The following is a 21,169-nucleotide window of genomic DNA, read 5'->3' as shown; positions in this document are numbered from 1 at the left end:
AAACGGAAAAATAAAATACTTTGTAATGTACAGTGGAGCTTTAAATCCACGTAGACACCAAACGGATACTAGTATTCTACACATCACTGGAGGAGCTGGTGGTTGACAAACATGTATCATCTTGAAAGCAAACGCTGAAGTAAATCTTAAATCAGAAGAGACAAACATCTGGCTTCCAAAGATATTTTCAAGTTAGTAAATGAGAGGCAGACAAATCACAGAATTTACAAATTTTATCAACTCACAAAAGCCTTTAATTGCATTGTGTTTAGCTATAGCATGCATTGTAAAATTTACTTCCAAACATCTGCAAGGGGAAAGCTGTCCCACTCCTATTATCTAGGGAGGACAGGTTTTTTATTCTTCCAGCCCAAAATCGCGCTGGTAGTTTGCTGTGATCTTGACATCTATCTTCTAATAACTGGGCTCAGAACAGCAATTCTTTTCAGAGATGCCCTCAAATAGTCATCAGCTGATAATGATCTGTGGTTTTAACCTACTGTATTTGGATCACATTTAAATCAGTGTTCTAAAGTAAACAATCTCTATTCCAAACCTCAGAGTAATCTAGCCTCCAGAAAATAGTTAGAAATTCTATCCTTTAACTGTTGGAGGCAAAAATAAATCTGGGTCCAGATCTTCACCTCTGCCAGAGTACCTCCATTGAGGATCTGACCTGTGATAATTAATTCTGACTCTGGACTTTCTACAGGACACACAAGTTTGAAGTGCCTGAGAAAACCAAATCTGTGGTTATCAGATTTTGTTCTAAAGAGGTTTAAATGACTAGCTTCTCTGCTCAAGAGAGAGCAAAAGGAACTCTCACTGTACTAGAAGCAGTCTGTATGAATGTAAATGCCTACAAAATATCAGTCAGTATGGAGGAAAACAGAACTGTATCTCATTAACTTAGATTCTTTTGCTGTCACTTTCATTGCTCTGATTGTATGAGATGTGCCTAAAAATCATCACCACAGGAAAAAAAAGCAGCTCCAGGTGAATAATGCAGCTTCTCTGACACTCAAGATTAGCAGAGACTAACCACCACCTTCACCTGCACTTCAGTCTCTGAAGGACACAATGCCGAATGTGACTGGGGGGGGGAAACAGACAAAGCAAACAGACACAAGCACATTCCAGCCAGGGTAGCAGAGAAACAGACTATCACACAAAGAGCTAACAATACTGTGTTTGCAATGCCCCTTTGCTGCTGCACATTTATTTATACCATACCTTCTACAATTAAAGTCAGCACCCATGGGAATGTACTGTACGCCAGAGGGACACCAGCTCAAACTGAGGATATCAAAGGCAGAGAAAGGAAAAGGGCTGCAGTTATTGGATTGTCACAGAAAGGGAATGCTTCAGGACTCTGTTGACCTTATTTAATTTTAGAAAGATTTTTGCATTGTATGTTAATTAACACTGGATGAAAGGTACCATATCAGCAGTCTGGGACACTAAAGCCCTGTTAGTTACCACAGAATAGGGATGGTGTAGGTAGTGTACTGCAAGCTTCCCTTGAACTGCTTCCACCAATGGATACCAATATTGAATTGGAGGTGAAAGGCGAGCTCACTCCATGTCCCATAGGTGAAAATCTGTACCAGCTTTTTTTCAGTGAGAATTTTTTATTCATTTCATTGGCACATGCAACCCAGTCAAGCCAAGCCAAGCCATAGCATTTTATAGAGAGAGAATGGGATTGAGACCCACAAAGGCCAATTTCACATAAAGCAAATGGCCATGAGGTAACAGGTCTATTAATAACAACAGTAATCAGCACTACTATGGCACCTTCCATCCAAGGATCTGAAAAATGCATTACAACCTCAGAATGGATTATGCTCCCCTCCCGCCCCCCGAGACATCAGGTAAGCATATTAACCTCATTTTACAGATGAGGAAGAATGAAGAAGAGAATAAGTGATCTGATCAAGGTTGCACAGCAAGTCAATGTCAGAGCCTGAACAGAAACTACATCTCTCCTGACTCCAAGTTCTGTGCTTTATCTGCACTAGGCAATGCTTCCTGCTTTTTATTTCACAATGAATCTAGGATTAATCCAAATCAGGGACCATGAAATGAAATTATCAGAGGGGCAGCCATGTTAGTCTGGATCTGTAAAAGCAGCAAAGAGTCCTGTGGCACCTTATAGACTAACAGACATATTGGAGCATGAGCTTTCGTGGGTGAATACTCACATGCATCCGACAAAGTGGGTATTCACCCACAAAAGCTCATGCTCCAATACGTCTGTTAGTCTATAAGGTGCCACAGGATTCTCTGCTGCTTCTACATGAAATGAAAGTTTCTCTTGTCAAAATACTAGTGCCAAGAACCAAACAGTCTCCATCTTGCATGTAAAACAATTAGAATTTCAAAACACAGTGACAATTTCTTTGGTTTTCATTTTAAACAAAGTTTCAATTATTATTTCTTTGCCAGTTAGCATTTACACTGTTAAATTTGGCCCTACAAATATGCCCAACAGAGCCCAACTGCAGACTCTTCGAGCACAGAGGAACTGATTTTCTATTCAGCTGTTGTGCTTAAAGGGGGCAGAAAACTGCCCCAGGAAACCCCCATTGCAAGGTCCTGCACCAACACAGAGCCACCAGGGTAACCTTATACTGGTCCTGTTCCCAGCTCCTGGAGTAGGAAGCATGGCCAGAGAGCATTGCTCTCTGGCCCAGGGGCCTATGGGAAACAGAACATAGGTTTGAGCAGCCCTAGAGCTGCTCTGACATCAGGGGTTGAGCAGGATCCAAGTGGACCCAGAATACAGGTAGTGCAAGGAGACATAAAGTCACCTTTCCCTTGCCACTCTGTTCCAGCACTCCAAGCAAAACTGGAAGTACTCAGAAATGGGGCCAAAGGAACCTAAATGAATAAAGAAGAACGAACAGTTAACTGAAGAACCCATGGTGTTCAGTCTGAGGGTATCCAGCAGCAGTTTGTCTAGGAATTAAAGGTAGTTTCATATTGAGGCTACTAACTGGGCCATGATTAGGGCCCTACCAAATTCACAGCCATGAAAAACACATCAGGGACTGTGAAATCTGGTCTCCCCCTGTCAAATCTGGTCATTGTGTGCTTTTACCCCATACTATACTGATTTCATGGGGGGAGGCCAGTGTTTCTTGAACTGGGGGTCCTGTCCCAAAAGGGAGTTGCGACGGGGTGGTCACAAGGTCATTTGGTGGGGGGGGGGGTGTCGCAGTATTGCCACCCTTACTTCTGCATTGTTGCCTTCAGAGCTGGGTGGCTGGAGAGGGGTGGCTGTTGGCCAGGCACCCGGTTCTGAAGGCAGCACCCCGCCAGCAGCAGCACAGAAGGAATGATGGCAATACCATACCATGTCATTCTTACTTCTGCACTGCTGCCTTCAGAGCTATATGGCCAGAGAGTAATGGCAACTGATCGAGCAGCGCAGAAATAAGGGTGGCAATACCATACCATGCCACCTTTACTTCTGCACTGCTGCTGGCGGCGGCTCTGCCTTCAGAGCTGGGCTCCCAACCAGCGTGGCGCTGCCGTGCTCCAGCTGCCCAGCTCTGAGGACAGCACTGCCTCCAGCAGCAGCACAGAAATAAGGGTAGCAAGACCGCAACGCCCCCCGCCCCCCCACAATAGTAACCTTGCGACCCACCCACCTCACAATGTCTTTTGGGGTCAGGGCCCCTACAGTTAAAATACTGTGAAATTTCAGATTTAAATAGCTGAAATCATGAAATTTACAATTTTAAACATCCTATGACCGTAAAATTGGCCAAAATGGACTGTGAATTTCTTACGGCCCTAGCCATGATGCATCTGTCAATGAAGCTCCTGTGCTCAGCAGGCCATCAGATATATAGAAGATCTTTTCTGATCCAAAACATTAACATAAATATCTATTATGAACAATCACCTTGCTCTAACATGCACAACCTTTAAAGTGCATTGTAATCAGCAGCTAAGTAAACCTCTGCAGGACAAGGAAGTATCTCCATTTTATAGATGGAGAATCTGAAACAAAGGGGATAAGACACTTGCTCAAGGTCACAAAGGGAGTCAGTGTACTGCTATACTACAAACAACACATCATTTACAGCTCCACGGCTGCTCTCACCTTCAGAGTCTGCTGACACCCCTAAATGACCTGTGTGTCCCGTAAGACAAAGGTTCAACATACTTACGCAGTTGCGTGTGTATTGTGGGGGTGAAGTAGGGAAGGAAAGTGTATCCAATTTCCTTCACAATGAAAACTGACCTACAGCTGACAGTTCTGTAGACCTGTGTGTGTGTGTGTGTGTATGTATGTATATATATATAATCTCTCTCTACCTACACATATTTCTTAACTATATTAATTTTATAGTGTGACTACAAAACTGCAGGGCAGAAACTCTATAACTGAGAGATGAAGGAGTAGGAGGCTTGGAGGAAATGGCAGAAGGTCCCAGAGAGGAATAAAAATTCTTGGCAAGAGCTGTGGAAACACAGACATATAGAATTATAATCCTGCTGGTGAGCCACCCACAAGCTACTGGCAACATCATGCAAAAGTGACGACAGTGGCTCATCATACAATATATATACAAACCCTTGGCAGAATACTGGGGAGGAGGGTGGAGGGAGAAGAGAGAAGAGCCATTTGTGTGACCAGCTATAGACTGGAATTAGTTTGAGGCTGTGCCATTGTCCCCTCTCCAGCACTCGCTTGTAGGGTATCCAAAAGGCTGGGAGGCTGGGGCAGTGGTAAAGAGATAGAATGAGAGAACATTGACTAAAGAATCTGACCTAAATGGGAAAGGTAAGTAGCGATATTAAGCGGCCAACTTGAGACAAGTTCTCTTTACCATTAGCATAAGGACCCCAAGCTCCTCTGTAGAAATCAGGTGGATATGACTGTGCAGCTGGGAAAAAGCAGATAGCATGCATATGCTCATGAGGCAATCCTTGCATGCTACCCTTACAAAGCAGTGTGGAGTTTGAGCTGAATGGAGTCCACAGTGTTTCATTAAGGGTGGGTGTAACAATAACCTGAAGTCTACTATATTAATGAAAGTAATAAGGATATCAGTAAGTGTGAGCACACATGAAGATACTGGATTGAGAGCCTCAAGAGGAAGCACAGAGGAAATATAACCATTTCCCCTTTCACTTGCTCTTCTCAGAGGCTATAATATCATAATTAGAGATGCTATGTATTTCACTGAGGCCTGTGCAATCTGTGCTGCATCGTAAAGGAAGATACCGCAGAAGGCACACACAGCACTAATTCCTTGAGGCCGTGCTTGAGAATGTAGGTTTTTGCATGTTACAGCAAGGTATGAGAGCGCATGCTTCTGCGGAGTCGAGAGTCAAGGTCAATGGCCATGTCAACGGCTTGTCAAGGGCTAATGTTTCACTCTACACAACTAGGAAGAAAACCAGCAGCTGTGTTTACAGCCAAAGATCATGTAGAAAAAAAATTCTCACTGGTGCAACTGAACCAGTTATAGCACTCGTGGGAATATATTGCTGAACCCCTTTACTATAGACAAGGCCTTAGGAAACAACTATACACAAAAGATCCATGTTCTATTGCAGTACCAGAATGAGTGTCATGGCACATGAAGTGAACCAACGTAGCAGGTACTTAGTCTCTCAGTCAAAACAATGACACAATCATTAGTAAAATTTCAAAGAAGTGGTTACGTCAAAGGAATTAATGGGTCTGGGGTGTGGCAGGGAGGACAAGGTCAAAAACAACAAAACTCCCCATAAAACCGGGGTCATGGAGGGAAAAGGAAGGATCCCCTACTGCATCTCCAAGAATTCTAACAGCAATAGCAGCAACTATTTTTGTAGGGTCTACAAAGTGTTTCTGTAGAACCAGCATTCAGTTTTTTTAAAAAAGCTTTTTCCTTAGCTGTAAACATTGCTGCTCATATAAATTAATAATGCTGATGCTTCAACGATAAAATAAGGGTAAGTTTGTCTTATCCTTATTTTATTTATATATAAATAAATGTGTATGGGAAGGATAATTAATCATAAACGTTTGCCAGATAGAAAGGGACAAAAACTGGTTTGAAAATCATGCTTATTTTCCATCTGTTAAGAGGCAGGGTTAAAACCCAGAAGGTTAAAATTAAAGCAAATCAGCTGCTTCCGGTGTACCAAGTTTATCACATATCCTCTGTACTATTTTCAAATATGTTCCCACCTGCCTATCTTGGAGATTTAGAGATTTTGATACATTTTAAACAATAATTAAGGCGGACAAAAACAATTACTTGCCCATTTAAATTCAACCTCCAGTCCTAAATACATTATTTTGTTGGATGCTTCCAATCTGCAACGTCCAATATCCTTCAACCCACCCCATCAACTAAAAGCCCTAGAAAGAATGACTTTGCAGCTTGCACTGAAAGGGCTGTGTCAGGTGAAGGGTGAGAGCGATGGAATTGGATGCGTCTCCGTATAAGACAAATGTTCCAAGAAGTACTGAATCTAACTAATATGAGAGTATGAAGTTAGTAGACATTCAAATGCAAAATGGTTAGTCAAGTTAGTTGGCTCTGTACCTTCTCCTATGAATGGGAGGCTTCCTTATACCATCCCCCAGAACTCGCGTTGAACTGAAAATGAATCATGGAAAGCGGTCAGAGATGAGAATGGAACAAAATGAACAAATGACAGCTAAAGGGAAAACGCCCATTCCTCCCACCCCGCCCTTCCCTCCTCCCACAAAAAAACAAACAAACAGCAGAAGGAAGGAATGAAAAGGGGAGTATAAAAAACTACAGCATTTAAGAGAGCAATGCGTCTCCTGTGAAGTTATCTTCCTCCCTCTATTTCACAGTAAGGCCCTGTTACTGAACAAAGTATGATGGCCACTGACAATGGTTGCACATAAGCAGGTGCCAATCATGGGTTGGCTGTATGTGTAGACGAGGACAAACAAGTCAGTGCTAGTTCAACAGCAGCCATTGTTAGCATCCCTCACCAGCAACAGATCTATGTGGCAGTATAGACAAAGTCTAAAGGACCATCAGTGAAGAATCTAATTTTTTCTTTCCTTCAAAAGGGCATTAAAAACATGGCAATTAGCGGCAATCTGACGGCATGGCAATGCTGAAAACATGGTGTGTGACTGCAGTTCACAAAGACATCCTCGAGCCAGCTATAATCCAGCTAACATGGACACAGGAGCAGTGACGCATGGCAGCACGATTCCAGTGTGGGCTAGCCACCTGAGTAACTGCCCTGGGTTCCAAGTGGCTGTGTACAGTCCATCACGAACCCTGTACTGCTCCACTAGCTGTACTAGGTACGTTAGCTGAGTATGTCTATATGAGCTGCAATCCACCCCAGGTGAGATGTATAAAACTCAGTATGAACTCTAAGAATTACCAAAGATGAGCATGCTCCATTGCAGCCTTACCAGTATTCTTCATGAGATTTATAAAGGAAAAAAAATGTTTTTAAAACCATATTTAAAAGATATTTAAGATGCTCAACAGGTTTCGTCTTTTTCTTCTTCTTTTAATAAAAAGATTATGCTCCACTAATTTTGTACCATAGAAATACAGAGAATATCAAATCTGTTATTCCCTGCTTTTGCTAGAGGATCCATGTGGGAGGGTAGAGTCTCACATGGGCAGTTCTCTCAGGGCCTGGTCCAGGTTTCACTGTAGTCAATGGAAACACTACTGTTAACTTGAGTGGATCTGGATCAGGCCCTCAGCCCTTAACGGAAGGGATGGAGGAGTTAAAATCTCAACAAAAATATTCTAGTTAAATAGTTCTTAGCAAACACCAGTCAACCAAACAGAGATTTGGGTTTGAATAAAAAACAATTTCCAGGCCTTTAGGCATCATAAATAAGCAAAAAGGTGCAAAACCCCAACTGTTTTTTTCCTTTACAAGTCACCTTTCAGCCAGACATACACCCTTGTCTATTGGTGGCTGTGTACGTGAAAATATGAAAATAATTCCTCTGTTTCTTTACTTAAAAAAGAATATATCAATCATTTACAGTAGGAATATTTTCCCATGTCACAAACATCCAAGCTGTGCCATCCAGCCTCCGATCCAAACGTTTTAAACACCATTTCTTAGCATTAGCTGTAACTGCCAAATATGCAGAGTTTATTACCCTCAGAAATCCTTACATAATAAGTTCAGTACATAAAAAATAAATCTTTCTAAATGAATTTATGAGCTTATAGACTCAGTCTATCATAAACTGTCTTTGATCTCTGAAGCTGCCTCTCTTGCTGTTTCAAAATATTGATGTGATTTTACTTATGTGTGTGTCATCCTGGGACCTGGGAAGAAGTCTAGAAAGGGATGACAAAGTCATGCAACAAAACAAACAATGCATATTACTTTCCAAGTACCGAATGGTTTCTCAAGTTTAGCTTTAGAGGAAATAAAACTTATAATTTAAGGATCTATAATATCTCTTCAGTGCGTGAAAATAACATCTAGAAATGTCAAGGGGATTTATGCACATGTATTAAAGGGTGACATATCTCTAAATTGGGGTCATCAAACTCTGCCCTCTGGCAATTTACCAGGAACCAAAGGACAAATATTGGTTTTAATATAATGCAGATGACTCTGACCATGTTACTTGTTAATACGGAGCTGTGACCCATGAAAACAACAACTCCCAGCATTCAACTGGATGGGTTCCAATTTGACTCCTGATGGACCTGCAGTCTCCAACAAGTCACACATCCATATTGCAGATGAGGGTTGTATACAATGTGTGTGACTTAGGGAACAATCTTTGACCACCCTAGCTCTAAAGGGATGTGGGTCCTATTTAAATCAACGGCCAAACTTACTTGCTTTCAACAGGACCAGGATCTTAAATGACTATGTAAAACTAGAGTAACTTTTGTGCGGTGCAAATGAAGAAAGGCTGATTAACGTAAGAACATGCTGGGTACAAAGGGAGTCAGAGAACTTGACAGTTACTCAGAATGCAGAGGCTTACTCCTAATCAGTTACTTTGTGGGTGGAATTTTTCTGCAACTGGAAAAGAAGGGAAGAGTGGTTCTGGAAAACAACATTATTTCTTTTCACAGTAGTTGATGTAAAGAGGTACATGGCATTCCCTAGTCTCTTCTGAAAGGAGAGAAAGCAGAGGGTGAAACTGGAAGAACACCCTAGGCATAGGGTGTATAGGGTCTGTCCACTTCATTCAATACTGCAATTCTATTAGGAGTCAAACTGGAAACCATCCATCCCAGTCCCAAGACTGAAGGCTTATATTTTTCCATTACATCTTGCAGCCCATACAACACGTTAACGTGAGAACTCTACTGATTAATAGTGGTTGTGTTTATTCTTGTCACCTAGATTTAATACTCAGATGATCTTTCCTCTAGCAAAACGCTCTGCATAGGAACACGTGGTGATAATTTCCATTAAGGACTGGTCCAAGGTGTTTCCATTCACTTCAATGGGCTCTAGATAAGGACCTAAGTCCTCTGAACAGCTAAAATATATTGTAGACATAAAGCACTTTTAATTCAACGTGTAATTAAAACCAGGAAGATTAGTTTGTTTGTTTGGGGGCTTTTTTCTTTTCTTTCTTTCTTTTTTTTTTGTATAAGTGTTTTTCTCTCTCTCTCTCTCTCTCTCTCCTCAGAGTTCATGGCGTGACCTCACTTTTCTTTGTTTTTGCACGTCCTTCAAATGCCAATCGCAAAGCCCACATACATGTGCTTATGTGCGTGTAAACAGTTTTAAACAGCCTTTTTCACTCACCTCCTGTGATTGATTTCTGCCTCATTGGCAGCATTCTTTCCCGGCCCCCAGCTGTGCCGTCGGAATGGTGACAGTGGTCGCATGGAATTTCTTAAGACAGAGGAGTGGGTAGGCACTTCTGTAATACTGTCCAGCTCCTCTTCCATCTCGCCTGAGCCACCAAGTTCACTCTCCCGTCCCCCTGCAGCTCCCATGTCAATGCCGTTTCCATCCAGAGTGTGCCTCTCCTTAGGCCTGTTGAAGTTTAGAGCATGTGGAAGGGATATGTCACTCCCAAGAGAAGAATTTCTCTCCAAAGAGACTGTGTCATCTGCTGATGAGCTGGAACTGGTGACATCACAAGCAGACTGTTCCTCTTCAGGCTGTTACAGCAAAAGTAAAAACATGAACCTTAGATAAGAGATCTCAACTGACAGCCCTGGCCAGAGCCAGTCATCACAAAAGCTAGGCCCGTTCCTTCTTATTTGTGCAAGTCACCCTCTACAACTTTGCTCCCTGGTTTTATCCTAGCCAATAACTCATCCTGCTACTGTAAAGTTGGGCTCCCTACTCCGTTCTGCCAACACAATCCAATCCTGACACTACAGCACTTCCCGCTATTCTATTAATGTCCTTCTCACAGTTCTGTCAATGCACTGTAACCCTACAATGTAGCTTCTCCTGCATTTCCAATCCTGAAGCCTTTTACCAGGCAAAGATTTGTAAGCCGGCCAAATAATTATCTAGTTTAAATGATAGGCACAGATGATTGCTAGGTCATATGACTTTAGTCAGCAAACTCAGTCCTCTGTGTGTGAGCTGAACCAGATTTGTAGCTTCCAGTCATTACAGCAAAAAGGGTAGCAAACTGTTCCACTGCACCCTACAGCACAAACTGAACATTAGTCAGTAGCATAAAACAAACACACACAAAATGATTAGTCCCCTCCCTCAAGCACCTTCCATTTATCAAAAAGTTAATGTCAGAATTTTCAGCATGTGTCAAATCCAATTATAGTTGAAAAATACTGTTCCACAGGATTGGCCGCCTTGTGGGATGGGTCTTTAATCTTGGGTTTAGCTTGCTTCAAAAGCAGTAAGTGGAACCCCAGCTAGCTCTATTCAGCTATCAGCCACATTCTGACAATACATCCTAAAGCGAGTCTATGATTATCCTGTGTTCCCAGTGGCTAGTATAAAAAACACAAGCATGTTGATGACATCACTTTCAGACTCAAGGCCAATGGGGAAAGTTTCAATGTATACTCCTGCATAGCCCTGTATCATTTAAAATAATAATATTCAGAATGATCCATCCAATTGTATATAATGGACTATTCACCAAAGCCACAGTGACTAACTGTCTTCAATTATCAGAGGGGTAGCCGTGTTAGTCTGGATCTGTAAAAAGCGACAAAGAGACCTGTGGCACCTTATAGACTAACAGACGTACTGGAGCATGAGCTTTCGTGGGTGAATGAATACCCACTTCATCAGATGCATGTGGCATCTGACGAAGTGGGTATTCACCCACGAGAACTTATGCTCCTAATACATCTGTTAGTCTATAAGGTGCCACAGGACTCTTTGTCGCTGTCTTCAACTAGCAGGCTCACTGATACTCAACAGGAACTGAGCATTAGGGGAGCTGCAGTCTGTCAAATCTCATTTGCAAAAAGCTAACAGAATACCAAATTCAATTGTCAGATGAGAGATGTGCCTTTACAAATGCAACAGACAACAGTAACGAACGTGAACACAAATGCTGTTACCACATTCCCACTATAGGGCACCTCAAAGTCCAACATCATGAGCTCTTTAAAAATCAGTCAATTAGACCACTCCAGAGTCTGCATGTTTCTGTTCTGCGTTTGTACTAGAACAAAAATATCACCTAAAAGCTGCTATGGCAATTAAAAAGGGAGTATGAGGTGTCTGAAAACAGTCGTTGGTAAAATACTCCATAATTTAAAGAGAAACCTTACTGCCAAGTTTGGTGGGCATTAGCCCTGCTTCTCATATCAGTTTAATAAGTACCAAGATTCATTTTTTTTAAGACATGTATTAAAAAAATGCTTCCACATTCTTTCCCACAATCACATCCATCAAAAACCAATATCCACAGAGTACACTGCATAAGTAATACAGTGTGTGGGGGGAAGTATGTATATATTTTTGGTTAAAATAATTCAGTGATCTGCGTGTCATGATAAGGAATATCGTCCATTAAAGATAATTTTTTTTATAAATATACTTCAGTGACAAAATTAAGGTTAGAAAAAGTATATTACAGTATATTTTTTAAATGAGGTTTGGGGTAAAACAAAACAAAAACCGAAGAAAACTGGAGAAGCAGCCTGATAAAGTTACCGTTTTTTTGTTTTTTACATCATTGGTGGTGATAACTTGGCATTTGCATGTCATGGTGACAGTTTATTGAACTGCCTAAATCCAGACAAATTACTTATTAGTCATGATGAGAACAATATTTTATTAGAGAAGGAAATAGTTTGTTTCTCTTTTCCGGGTCACAGGAAACTGTTGTCATAATTGGGGCAGTGTCCCTGAAGGGAAGGAAGATTGCATCCTGGCTGACCACCAGAGGGGTGCAGTTAGTTAAAGGACATTAATCCTGGATGCAAATGGAATGGATGTAGTGCAAAACTGCCAAATTACTGTGTTTTGCTGCCTAACTCTAAACCATGCAAAGGGATTTTTATTTTCCAAATGGAAATAATTTACTAAAGCAAAACATCCCTATTTTTAAAAAAAAACAAAAACACAGAATTACTTTCCCGCATATATGCACTTGCCTGTTCCTTAAATTACAGCTGGACAGAATCAAAATATAATTTAACAATTATAATTATACATTTGGTTCGTTTATGGTTTTGCCTTTATGTCTTGGACTGGTTTAGTAAAAAAACCCAGGTGCAAGTTGCTTGAGCCTCCAGTGCACAGTCATGACTCTAATATCCCTCCTGTTCTTCAGGAAAAGTTCTCCTAAATAACACTGATTTCCTGTTTTAAAAAAGACACTCCCTTCCTGTAAGACAAAGCATTCAAAGAGTCAAGACTAACAGGGACACAGTGAGGCCTAGTGGATACAGCACTAGACTTGGACTTGGTCAAAGTCACCCATGGGCAGAGCTGGGACACAGCAAACTTGGATTCTATTCCCAGCTCTGCCCATGGGTGACTTTGACCAAGTCACTTCACCTCCCTGAGTCTCACTTTCTCCATCTGTAAAATGGTGATAATGATACTGACCCTCTTCTGTAAAATATTTTGAGATTTATAAATGAAAAATGCTCTAAAGGAAGAATTATCATCATCATCATTATTATTTAAATGCTCAAGAACTCTGGGCTGCACATACTGATCTGCAATTTCAGAATTGCTCTTGAGCACTGAATTACACACACTGGTTTTTATTTCAGGATTCCCAATCAATATAAAAAGGCATCTCTGATTCACAATGAAAGTGTAGCTTGTACTTTTCAATCAAATATTATAACGGAGATTTATTAACTTAAGTAAATAAGATGTTAAATCTCCCAGGAAATATTGCATATATTAGGCTATGGCTAGCTAGACCCATCATGTCTGCTTTCCCTAATTTGCATAGCTAATTAGAAAACCATTAAAAGCTGCATTAGGAATAACAATGATAAAATAAAAACGAAAATGGTGCAGCAGAGGAGATTGTATCTGTAGATGAGAATCATCATGTTGGAAAAACCTGTACAAGATTTCAAAACCTGGAATGCAGAAAATGTCCTTTCACTCCATTAACAAAATATCATCTTTTAGCCCCACTTATCGGTTTCATATAAATTCCCTAGACAATGATGCAAATGCAGAAAACAAAACCCACAACACAAGACTGGAACCTCTCAATATCACAAGGCCCGATAGTCATAAGCTATTCATCACCACTACTACACAAAGTTTTTTTTTTTTTTAATTTAGCAATTTTCCATCACAGTAGATGAAAAAAAAAATCTATGTTAATAGAACTTGTAAACTGTGCTGGCAGGTCAACAGACCACAACTGCTTACTATTCCTTCCAGCTAATGAACTCAGGTACTCAATTCTAACCCTGCTGCTGACCCAGTGTTGGGGGTGATTACTAAACTAGGTATGATCCTGGCTCCTAGGTGTTAGCTAATTAAAAAAACAAACAAACAAAAAAAACCCCACATCATCATACCTTAGCTCCTGGGAACTTTTTAAGGAAGTCAGATTAATTAAGGTGATGGGAATTTTACAATCACAGAACAATGTCACATGGTCTTAATATGTGCCAAAAAGTGGGAGGGTCTTAACATTAAAATTAGAAACAAAAAGTTTCCTTTGTTTCTTTTTTGCTGTTGTTCAGGGGAGTATGGAAGATTCTGGAGAAAAGAAAGATCATTGATGAAGGTAAAAAACTTAGTGAGATGGGGCCATAACCCATGAGGAAGTCTTTGGGAGAATCCTAACTCATATTAGCATTTTGGGAAGTGAAGGCCAACACATCTACTCGTGACAATGATCACTGCACATCACTATATATCACCGACCATGTGCAAGATTGAAAGCTTTAGGAAATACTCCATAGGATTTCTCTTCCTTTTCCAGCTGTACGCAGTGCACCATAGCTTAAATTGTTAGACTGTTGTGTGGCTCAAAAAGATAACAAATACAGTCTCAGGTGTGACCTCTGGCTCACAGAGGTAATCCGCTTAATAATATCTGCAAGGGCAGGTTCACAAGCTGCATGGTGACTTGAAGTGTCAATGAGAGCTTAAAAGCTAAGATGAGCAAGCAAGACCAGTTATGCCCCAGGAAGACAGAGTTACACAGACGACAGGAAATGGCCTTAGAGAGCATTAATCATTCACAGAAGAGAATGTTGCAATATCTGCCGACTGCACAGAGAGCTCTCTAGAGAAGGAGGAGGAGGATGACTAGACTATGGGAATAAACACTGGAATAGAGCCTGACATTTTGCTGGAGTCTTAGGGCTCATTGTGTAAATGACTCTTGGATGCCAGCAACTGCCAAGTATCTGAAGAAACAAGTCGTGCTTTGATGATAGGGTCGCTAACTGAGGAGCTCTTGTTTCTTTGGCACGTGATGCTCAACCCTCCATGTGCCAATCAGAACGATATGGAAGATGGGTAAAACACACAGTCATGAGAACATATATATACACATAGTCAGGGGCGGTCCCAGGCATCTCGCAGAGATTGACTGCTCCGAGGACCTCAAGCCTCTGGAGCCCCTGAACAGAAGCGGGGCTTAAAATGGATGAAATGTTAACAATCTCGTGGAAGCTACCAGAATTTCTGATGTTCACAGGAGGCGCCATATAGCCATAGGCCTACTCTGCCTACAGTTTCCTGACTATATTGAACAACTCATATTGGATTTCCAGCCCCTGCCAGCCATCATTCACTTCACTGAGTATTTGTACAGTAACTCCTGCTATGAAGAATGGATGTTTCATATAGCAAACAGCTGCTGCAGCAAGTGGTTCAAGTCTAACTCCATCCAAAGGAGAAGCAGGAACTTTAGAATAATAAAAATCAGGAACGGGCAAAATCAAAGTGCTCGAGGTTTTGAGACCCTCACATGCATTCTGTTTTATTTAGGTTTTTTGCTGTTGTTCACACAAGTAGTTCATAAACTTTCTTCTTCTAAAAGTTTAAATATATTCCTCTTCCCTCCACTCCACCGCAATTCAATTAAAACAATATTGATCTGGATAAAGGGACGCCTGTGCTAGTTACTAGGGACAGAACTACCTCACTACCTCTAAGACAGACAGGCTATAAGAAGTCCTACAGTATATGCTATGCTTGATCGCTAGGATTTCTCTCTCTTTACTCCTTTTTTAAATTAATTCTGAATATGATTTTCAGTCTCTCCACTTTCCACTCAATTTTTCACTCTATTTTTTTTTTAATCCCTGCTCCTTTTCCACAGTATTTCCTATAAGTTTAACAACACAGACCCTGATATGTAAGAATTGGTGTGCACATCACAGAATTTCTAGTCCAACCTGCCTGTATTTTAATAGCCTCTCTCCCCTGCACAAATTAGTCTTCAATTCCTAAACTAGAACTCGTCAACATTTGGGCATGGAATTGGGAGAGTGGTCTAGGATATACTTAATGAATTTAACCCCTTGATGTTCATCTACAAACCTGACAAGAAGCAGGGCAGTGAGCAGATTCTGATTTTTATAATGTTTGTAATTCAGACTCATTTGCTGAATGGGTTTCATGAACATTACGGGTCATTCATCAACTATTTGCTGTGACTACCACTCAGGATTTGCTATGAATAGCTCTCTATTTATGCTGTGTCTTTGATCACCTAAGTTACATGATCTTGGCAGTGCTCCAGAGCTGGATGACTCCCAAACCCACAAACACTTTAAGATGGCCATTCAAACATCAAGACTTGTGTAAATGCATATTCTCACCATCGTTTCTCTGAAATATGGCAATATTCACAGCGTTTTCCATTTTGAAAACTTTTTTATGGACACAGCGTGCTGGTACTAACATTTGTGAAAAATGAGTAATTAAAAAGGGCCACAGATGCCATCTGATTGAGGTCAATACTCATTCGAATGAATGTTCAAAAACCACTTTCTTAAAATCATCTCTCTCATCTCTAATTGGGACCCTGGGAAAAAAGATGAATGAAAACCAGAAAAAGCTACTGAAAACTTGATGGTATTGATGAAAGCTTCTGGTATTTATAAATATACAATGGATGGAGGCACAAATGTAGTAAAGAGGTGCCAGACGTATAGGAAGGAGAGAGACAGGGAAAAGGGAACCCTTCTGTTTAGATTTGGAGGGTTAGCAGAGCGGAGACAAAAGTGCTGGTAAGGCAGAGGTCAACTAAGTCATTTCAGCTTTGAATAAGCTTCCAGACTAAATTGCTAAACCTTTTCAGTTTTACCCATCTCTAGATGGGTTCCACTGCAGAGTGGGAAAGACTCAGAACACTGATTTGATAAGAGCTTTCCATTATGAAAATGAAACCATTTTCTCAGTACCGGCCCTGTTACCGTAACAAAGCCATCAAAGAATCATATACCTCACATGCACACTTCTCCTGGCCCCGCACTTTGATGCTTCTTTCCCCCGTTACATTCCTGCCATTTTGGACTACCATGTCATTTTGAGTCTCCATTTTTGTGGGTTATCTTTTGGGAAACACACCCTGTAACTTGAGGGGGAATGTAAAACGTTTTGCCATTATTTACTTTAACTCCCACCGCCACCTCCACAAACCCCATATTAAGATCAGACTCACATAATGAGCAAGGCAACTCTGTAACTTGTGTAACTCCCTGAATGGGATAACTGGAGACAATGTTCTGCTCTGCCTGAAGGAAAGCCCCGTATAGAGGCAAGTCTCCCCTCCCTCATTTCGCGAGTGAGATGGGAAAGGGCGAGGCTGGTGAGCTCCACGCCCTGCCACATTCATTATGGGTGACTTTCCAGTGCATTTACAGCACATGAAATCACTTAGTCCAGGCTGTGGTCTTTCCCATTGTGCTGGAAAATGTTCGCCATCATCTGACTTGATTTAACCAAAGAGAAACTCAGTTTGTTAAATGCAGTTCTCTAGAAGTTTGCACAGTTGGCTACAGATGATAAATAACAATCTGTGCAGAATTCTAAGCTTCACCATATACACACACAGCTTGTGCCGAGATTTCTGTGATGGTTGTTCACAGGAGCCTAGCGAGCCTCATTCTAGAGCATTTTTTCCTGAGACGCCCTTTAAGCCACCTGCTATGCTTATCCTTTCACCAGGCAGAGTGGGGGTTGGCCAGTAGCTTAACATTTTGAATTGGAAGTATTTGAGGGTGGGTGGTTTCTGCTTCTCAAGATATACCAGGCTGTCCTGGTCCAGGAAGCAGTAGACCCAAGGCAAATTCTGAAACAAAGCAACTCTCATTTAAGAGTTTGATCTTGTATCTTGGTTTTCACCCTCCTCCTCCTCCTCCTCAGGCCAATGATGACACTCGGGACTTTTGGGCCCCTTAGCAAACTGGAAGCACTCAGAAACATCCAAGAACTAGAGCTATCACTGTCACTTTATTACTACTGCCTGGCAATGTAACCATGCCACTCTGCACTGCTCAATTGGCCTTAAGTACCCAGAGTGAGTGTTTTCTTCCCTTTAACATAGTCTCACTGAAGTGATAGAATCACACTGGTTCTCCAACAAATCATAGTGTACAGTGCCGAGGAGGCCAATGGAAGGCTCAGTGCTTTGCAGGAGGTCTCTGTTTGTAGGAGAAAATGTAACGTTTGTAACACTGGATTTCATAGCCTCTGTGCAACCCTTATTAGAGACCTTGAGAGAAAGTATCCTTTTTCAACTCTTCCGATTGTGTTTGATCTATCCGCAGAAAGTTAAAATCAAATTACCCCCTTTAAATGAACCCTGCTGGAAATCAATAAAATGTTGTGCAAAACCACAGCAAACATGTCCCTCTTGATCATTACTGTAGCTGTACACAAGGGACCTGGTCCTTCCTATCTCTTCATCTATTTCCAGTTACCTATCACCAGTCGTTATATAGGCAGAACTCCCACAAAATCAATGGGAGTTTTGCCTGGGGAGGGTCGTTAGAATCAGGCCTCCAGAGCAGTAAGCTGGCGTTCTGAGACAGCCCTACCTTTCCAAAGACGATGTCATCCATCCCATCGCCAGGCAAGGGGAAGAGTTCAGACTCGCTTCCAGTTTCTCTTTTCAGGACACTGTGCGATGAGGCACAGTCTCCCCTCAACCCATCCTCCAGGAAATTTTCACATTCTGGCGAAACAAACAACAAAACACCAGAATGAGTTACAACCTGGCCTTTTCTTTTGCAGTCACATGCATCCACCTTTCATTTTTGCTGCACGAGGTACAAAAACATATTCAATAAAATCATTAGGGGGTATCACACCTGCATTTGGTTGTGGACAGCAGAACTGGTCATGTCAGCTAATTGCTACTGACTTATTTACACAGGCCACAAGTGTGCAACGCACTTTACAAACAAGTGTTTGTGTCACACTCTGTGTGCACCTCCCAGAAAGTCAGAGCAGGTTTTTAACAGTTTATTCAACAGTTCAGAAGTCCTTCTTTAGCACTTCTCAGAGTCTGTCTACACAGAATGTGGGAGGGTGATTTCCAGCACAGGTAGACATACAGGCACTAGCTCTGCTTGAGGTAGTGCACTAAAATTAGCTATGTGGCCACAGCGTGACAGGCAGCAGCTTGGGCTAGCTGTACAAGTATAATCCCATCTGAATCCCTGGGTACATACTCACATGGCTAGCCCAAGCCGCTGCTTGTGATGCTGTGGCCACAACGCTATTCTTAGCAAGCAGAGCTAGTGCATGTATGTTTATCCAAGCAGGGAATCACCCTCCCAGCTGCTGTGTAGATATACCTTACGTGGCATAAGTGTGTCTGTGTAAAATTAGGGTGACCAGATAGCAACTGTGAGAAAACGGGTCAGGGGGTGGGGGGTAATAGGTGCCTATATAAGAAAAAAGTCCCCAAAAACGGGACAGTCCCTTTAAAAATGGGACATCTGGTCACCCTGTGTAAAACAGACATGCCATGTAAAACATATATTTGTACCTGTAATATACATTGCCAGTACATATACAATATACATTTGGGGACCAATTCTGACTCCATTGGACTCAATAAGGGGCTTGCCATTGACTTAAATGAGAGCAGAATTAGGCCCATATTCAGTAGGCGTAAAGCATATGTAAGTGAAATGTGTGTTCCCCTTTCTCAATATAAAAGATGAAAGTTAATTCCATTTAATTCTTTAAAGCCAAGGTTAGGATTTCTTTAGTGCTTAGCAGGAGAACTTGAGGATGATTCTCACTCTCCTACCGGGGTGAAAAAGTTTACTTTGTTTTGGAGAAAAGTATGCTCTCAACTGATTAAGTTATTCAGAATTCATGTTTTTTTAAATTTTGTACTTGCACCTGGAACTTTGATCGTTAGAGACATTTTATAAATTAAAAATAAATCAATTTCAACCTAATGCATGTTTTCATAAATTGCTTCTGTGTTTCATTATCCTGGTGCTGAGCACAGGATGAACACTTAGAGTACAGCTGGTCTGAAAGGGATTCTCTCTCCTACATCATTTTTTTAAAAAACTAACAAACTTTAGTTTTTGTTGATATTTCAGTGCAAAATGTCAGCATTTCATAGAAAAACCCAAAACCTGAAAATCAAAATAATATCTTCAGCCTTTGGCAACCAAAAAATGTTTAGTCAAAAACCGAACAATTTAGTTTCTTTTTTTTTTAATGAAAAAAGATGAAAATAGTTGAGAAAAGCAGGCACTTTCTGTGAACATTTTTCATTTTAGCAAAAAATGAATTTTCCATCAAAATATTTTTAACTAAATACCTTCATCCGGGCCTAACCTAGGCAGAAACACATTTTGATGGTCAATCTGCTTGAATGAAACATTTATTTACTTTTAAATTACATCTATTGTGCTCAACCTTCAGCTCTGTCATATGTACACCCTGTATAGCTGAGATGGGTTTGGGGTAGGGAGAGGAGCCATAAGCCACCTTTGTCTCTATCTGAAACAGGCCTCCTCTCCCCCATGGCAGCTCTACTTCACCTGTAAGTCTCTTGGGGTATGGACCATCTATTGCCCCTGTGTTTGTACAGCCCCTAGCACAACAGGGTCCTGGACCATAAGTAGGTGTCCTAGGTGCTACAGTAATACAAATATTACGCCAGCTGTTGCCAGCCTCTGCACAAAACTCAGCCCACAGGATAAGGACTGTCAGAGGAAACAACTTCCAAGCAGATTGCACTGCAAAGGTCTCCCACAAGCCCATGTTCACGTGGTCCTAATTAAAAATTCAACTCTAGCTAAATAGTACATGTAAGCTCAGTACTTCTCAGCTGAGCGAGGGGAGTTCTCTCAGTGAGTATGTACAGGAGAAGAGACGCCAAAATGAAGGCTGGCTTCACTGTGTAGTCTACGAGAGATGACTATGTTGTGGTAGTGACATGCTTGGCCTTTGGTGATGGTGGGGAGAGAGCGCTAAACAGCCAACCATCCACCCCTGGCACCAGCACTGAGCCATTACATCCAGGAACAGCATGGTTCCACCTATTTCCATCCATGTCCCGTGGCTAGTGGGAAATGGAGACAGCTTGATAGTTGTGCTAAAGAAGAATAGTGGAAAGTTCAAAGAGAATGAAAAAATGCTCCTTTGAAAGCACTCAGATAAAACGAATGCTTCCCTAGAAAAAGGACAGTTACCTGTTCCGTAACTGGCGTTCATCGAGATGTGTTGCTCATGTCTATTCCACAGTAGGTTGTGCGTGCTCACCACATGTACCAGTGCCGGAAGTTTTTCCCTTAGCAGT

At 41.4% G+C, this 21,169-nt stretch overlaps 1 protein-coding gene across 10 annotated transcripts in view; it reads right to left on the bottom strand.

The window, feature by feature from the left end:
• AKAP13 (A-kinase anchoring protein 13) overlaps nucleotides 1–21,169 on the bottom strand; it is a 332,046-nt gene that overhangs the window by 77,721 nt on the left and 233,156 nt on the right. For 6 of the 10 annotated variants that reach the window (XM_030577586.1, XM_030577582.1, XM_030577585.1 and 3 more), the window contains 4 exons: nucleotides 18,435–18,571; nucleotides 9,757–10,118; nucleotides 6,558–6,611; nucleotides 1,234–1,296 (listed from right to left, as the gene is read on the bottom strand). In XM_030577586.1, the coding sequence (XP_030433446.1) occupies nucleotides 1,234–1,296; nucleotides 6,558–6,611; nucleotides 9,757–10,118; nucleotides 18,435–18,571 (616 nt within the window). The remainder of the gene's footprint in view (nucleotides 1–1,233; nucleotides 1,297–6,557; nucleotides 6,612–9,756; nucleotides 10,119–18,434; nucleotides 18,572–21,169) is intronic. The other 4 variants (XM_030577587.1, XM_030577591.1, XM_030577588.1 and 1 more) reach the window with 2 other exon arrangements.

This window comes from Gopherus evgoodei, chromosome 10 (assembly GCF_007399415.2).
Source record: "Gopherus evgoodei ecotype Sinaloan lineage chromosome 10, rGopEvg1_v1.p, whole genome shotgun sequence".
Lineage (NCBI taxonomy): Eukaryota > Metazoa > Chordata > Testudines > Testudinidae > Gopherus > Gopherus evgoodei.
Note: the sequence above shows the minus strand (reverse complement) of the source record. Positions and strands in the feature narration are given on the sequence as shown.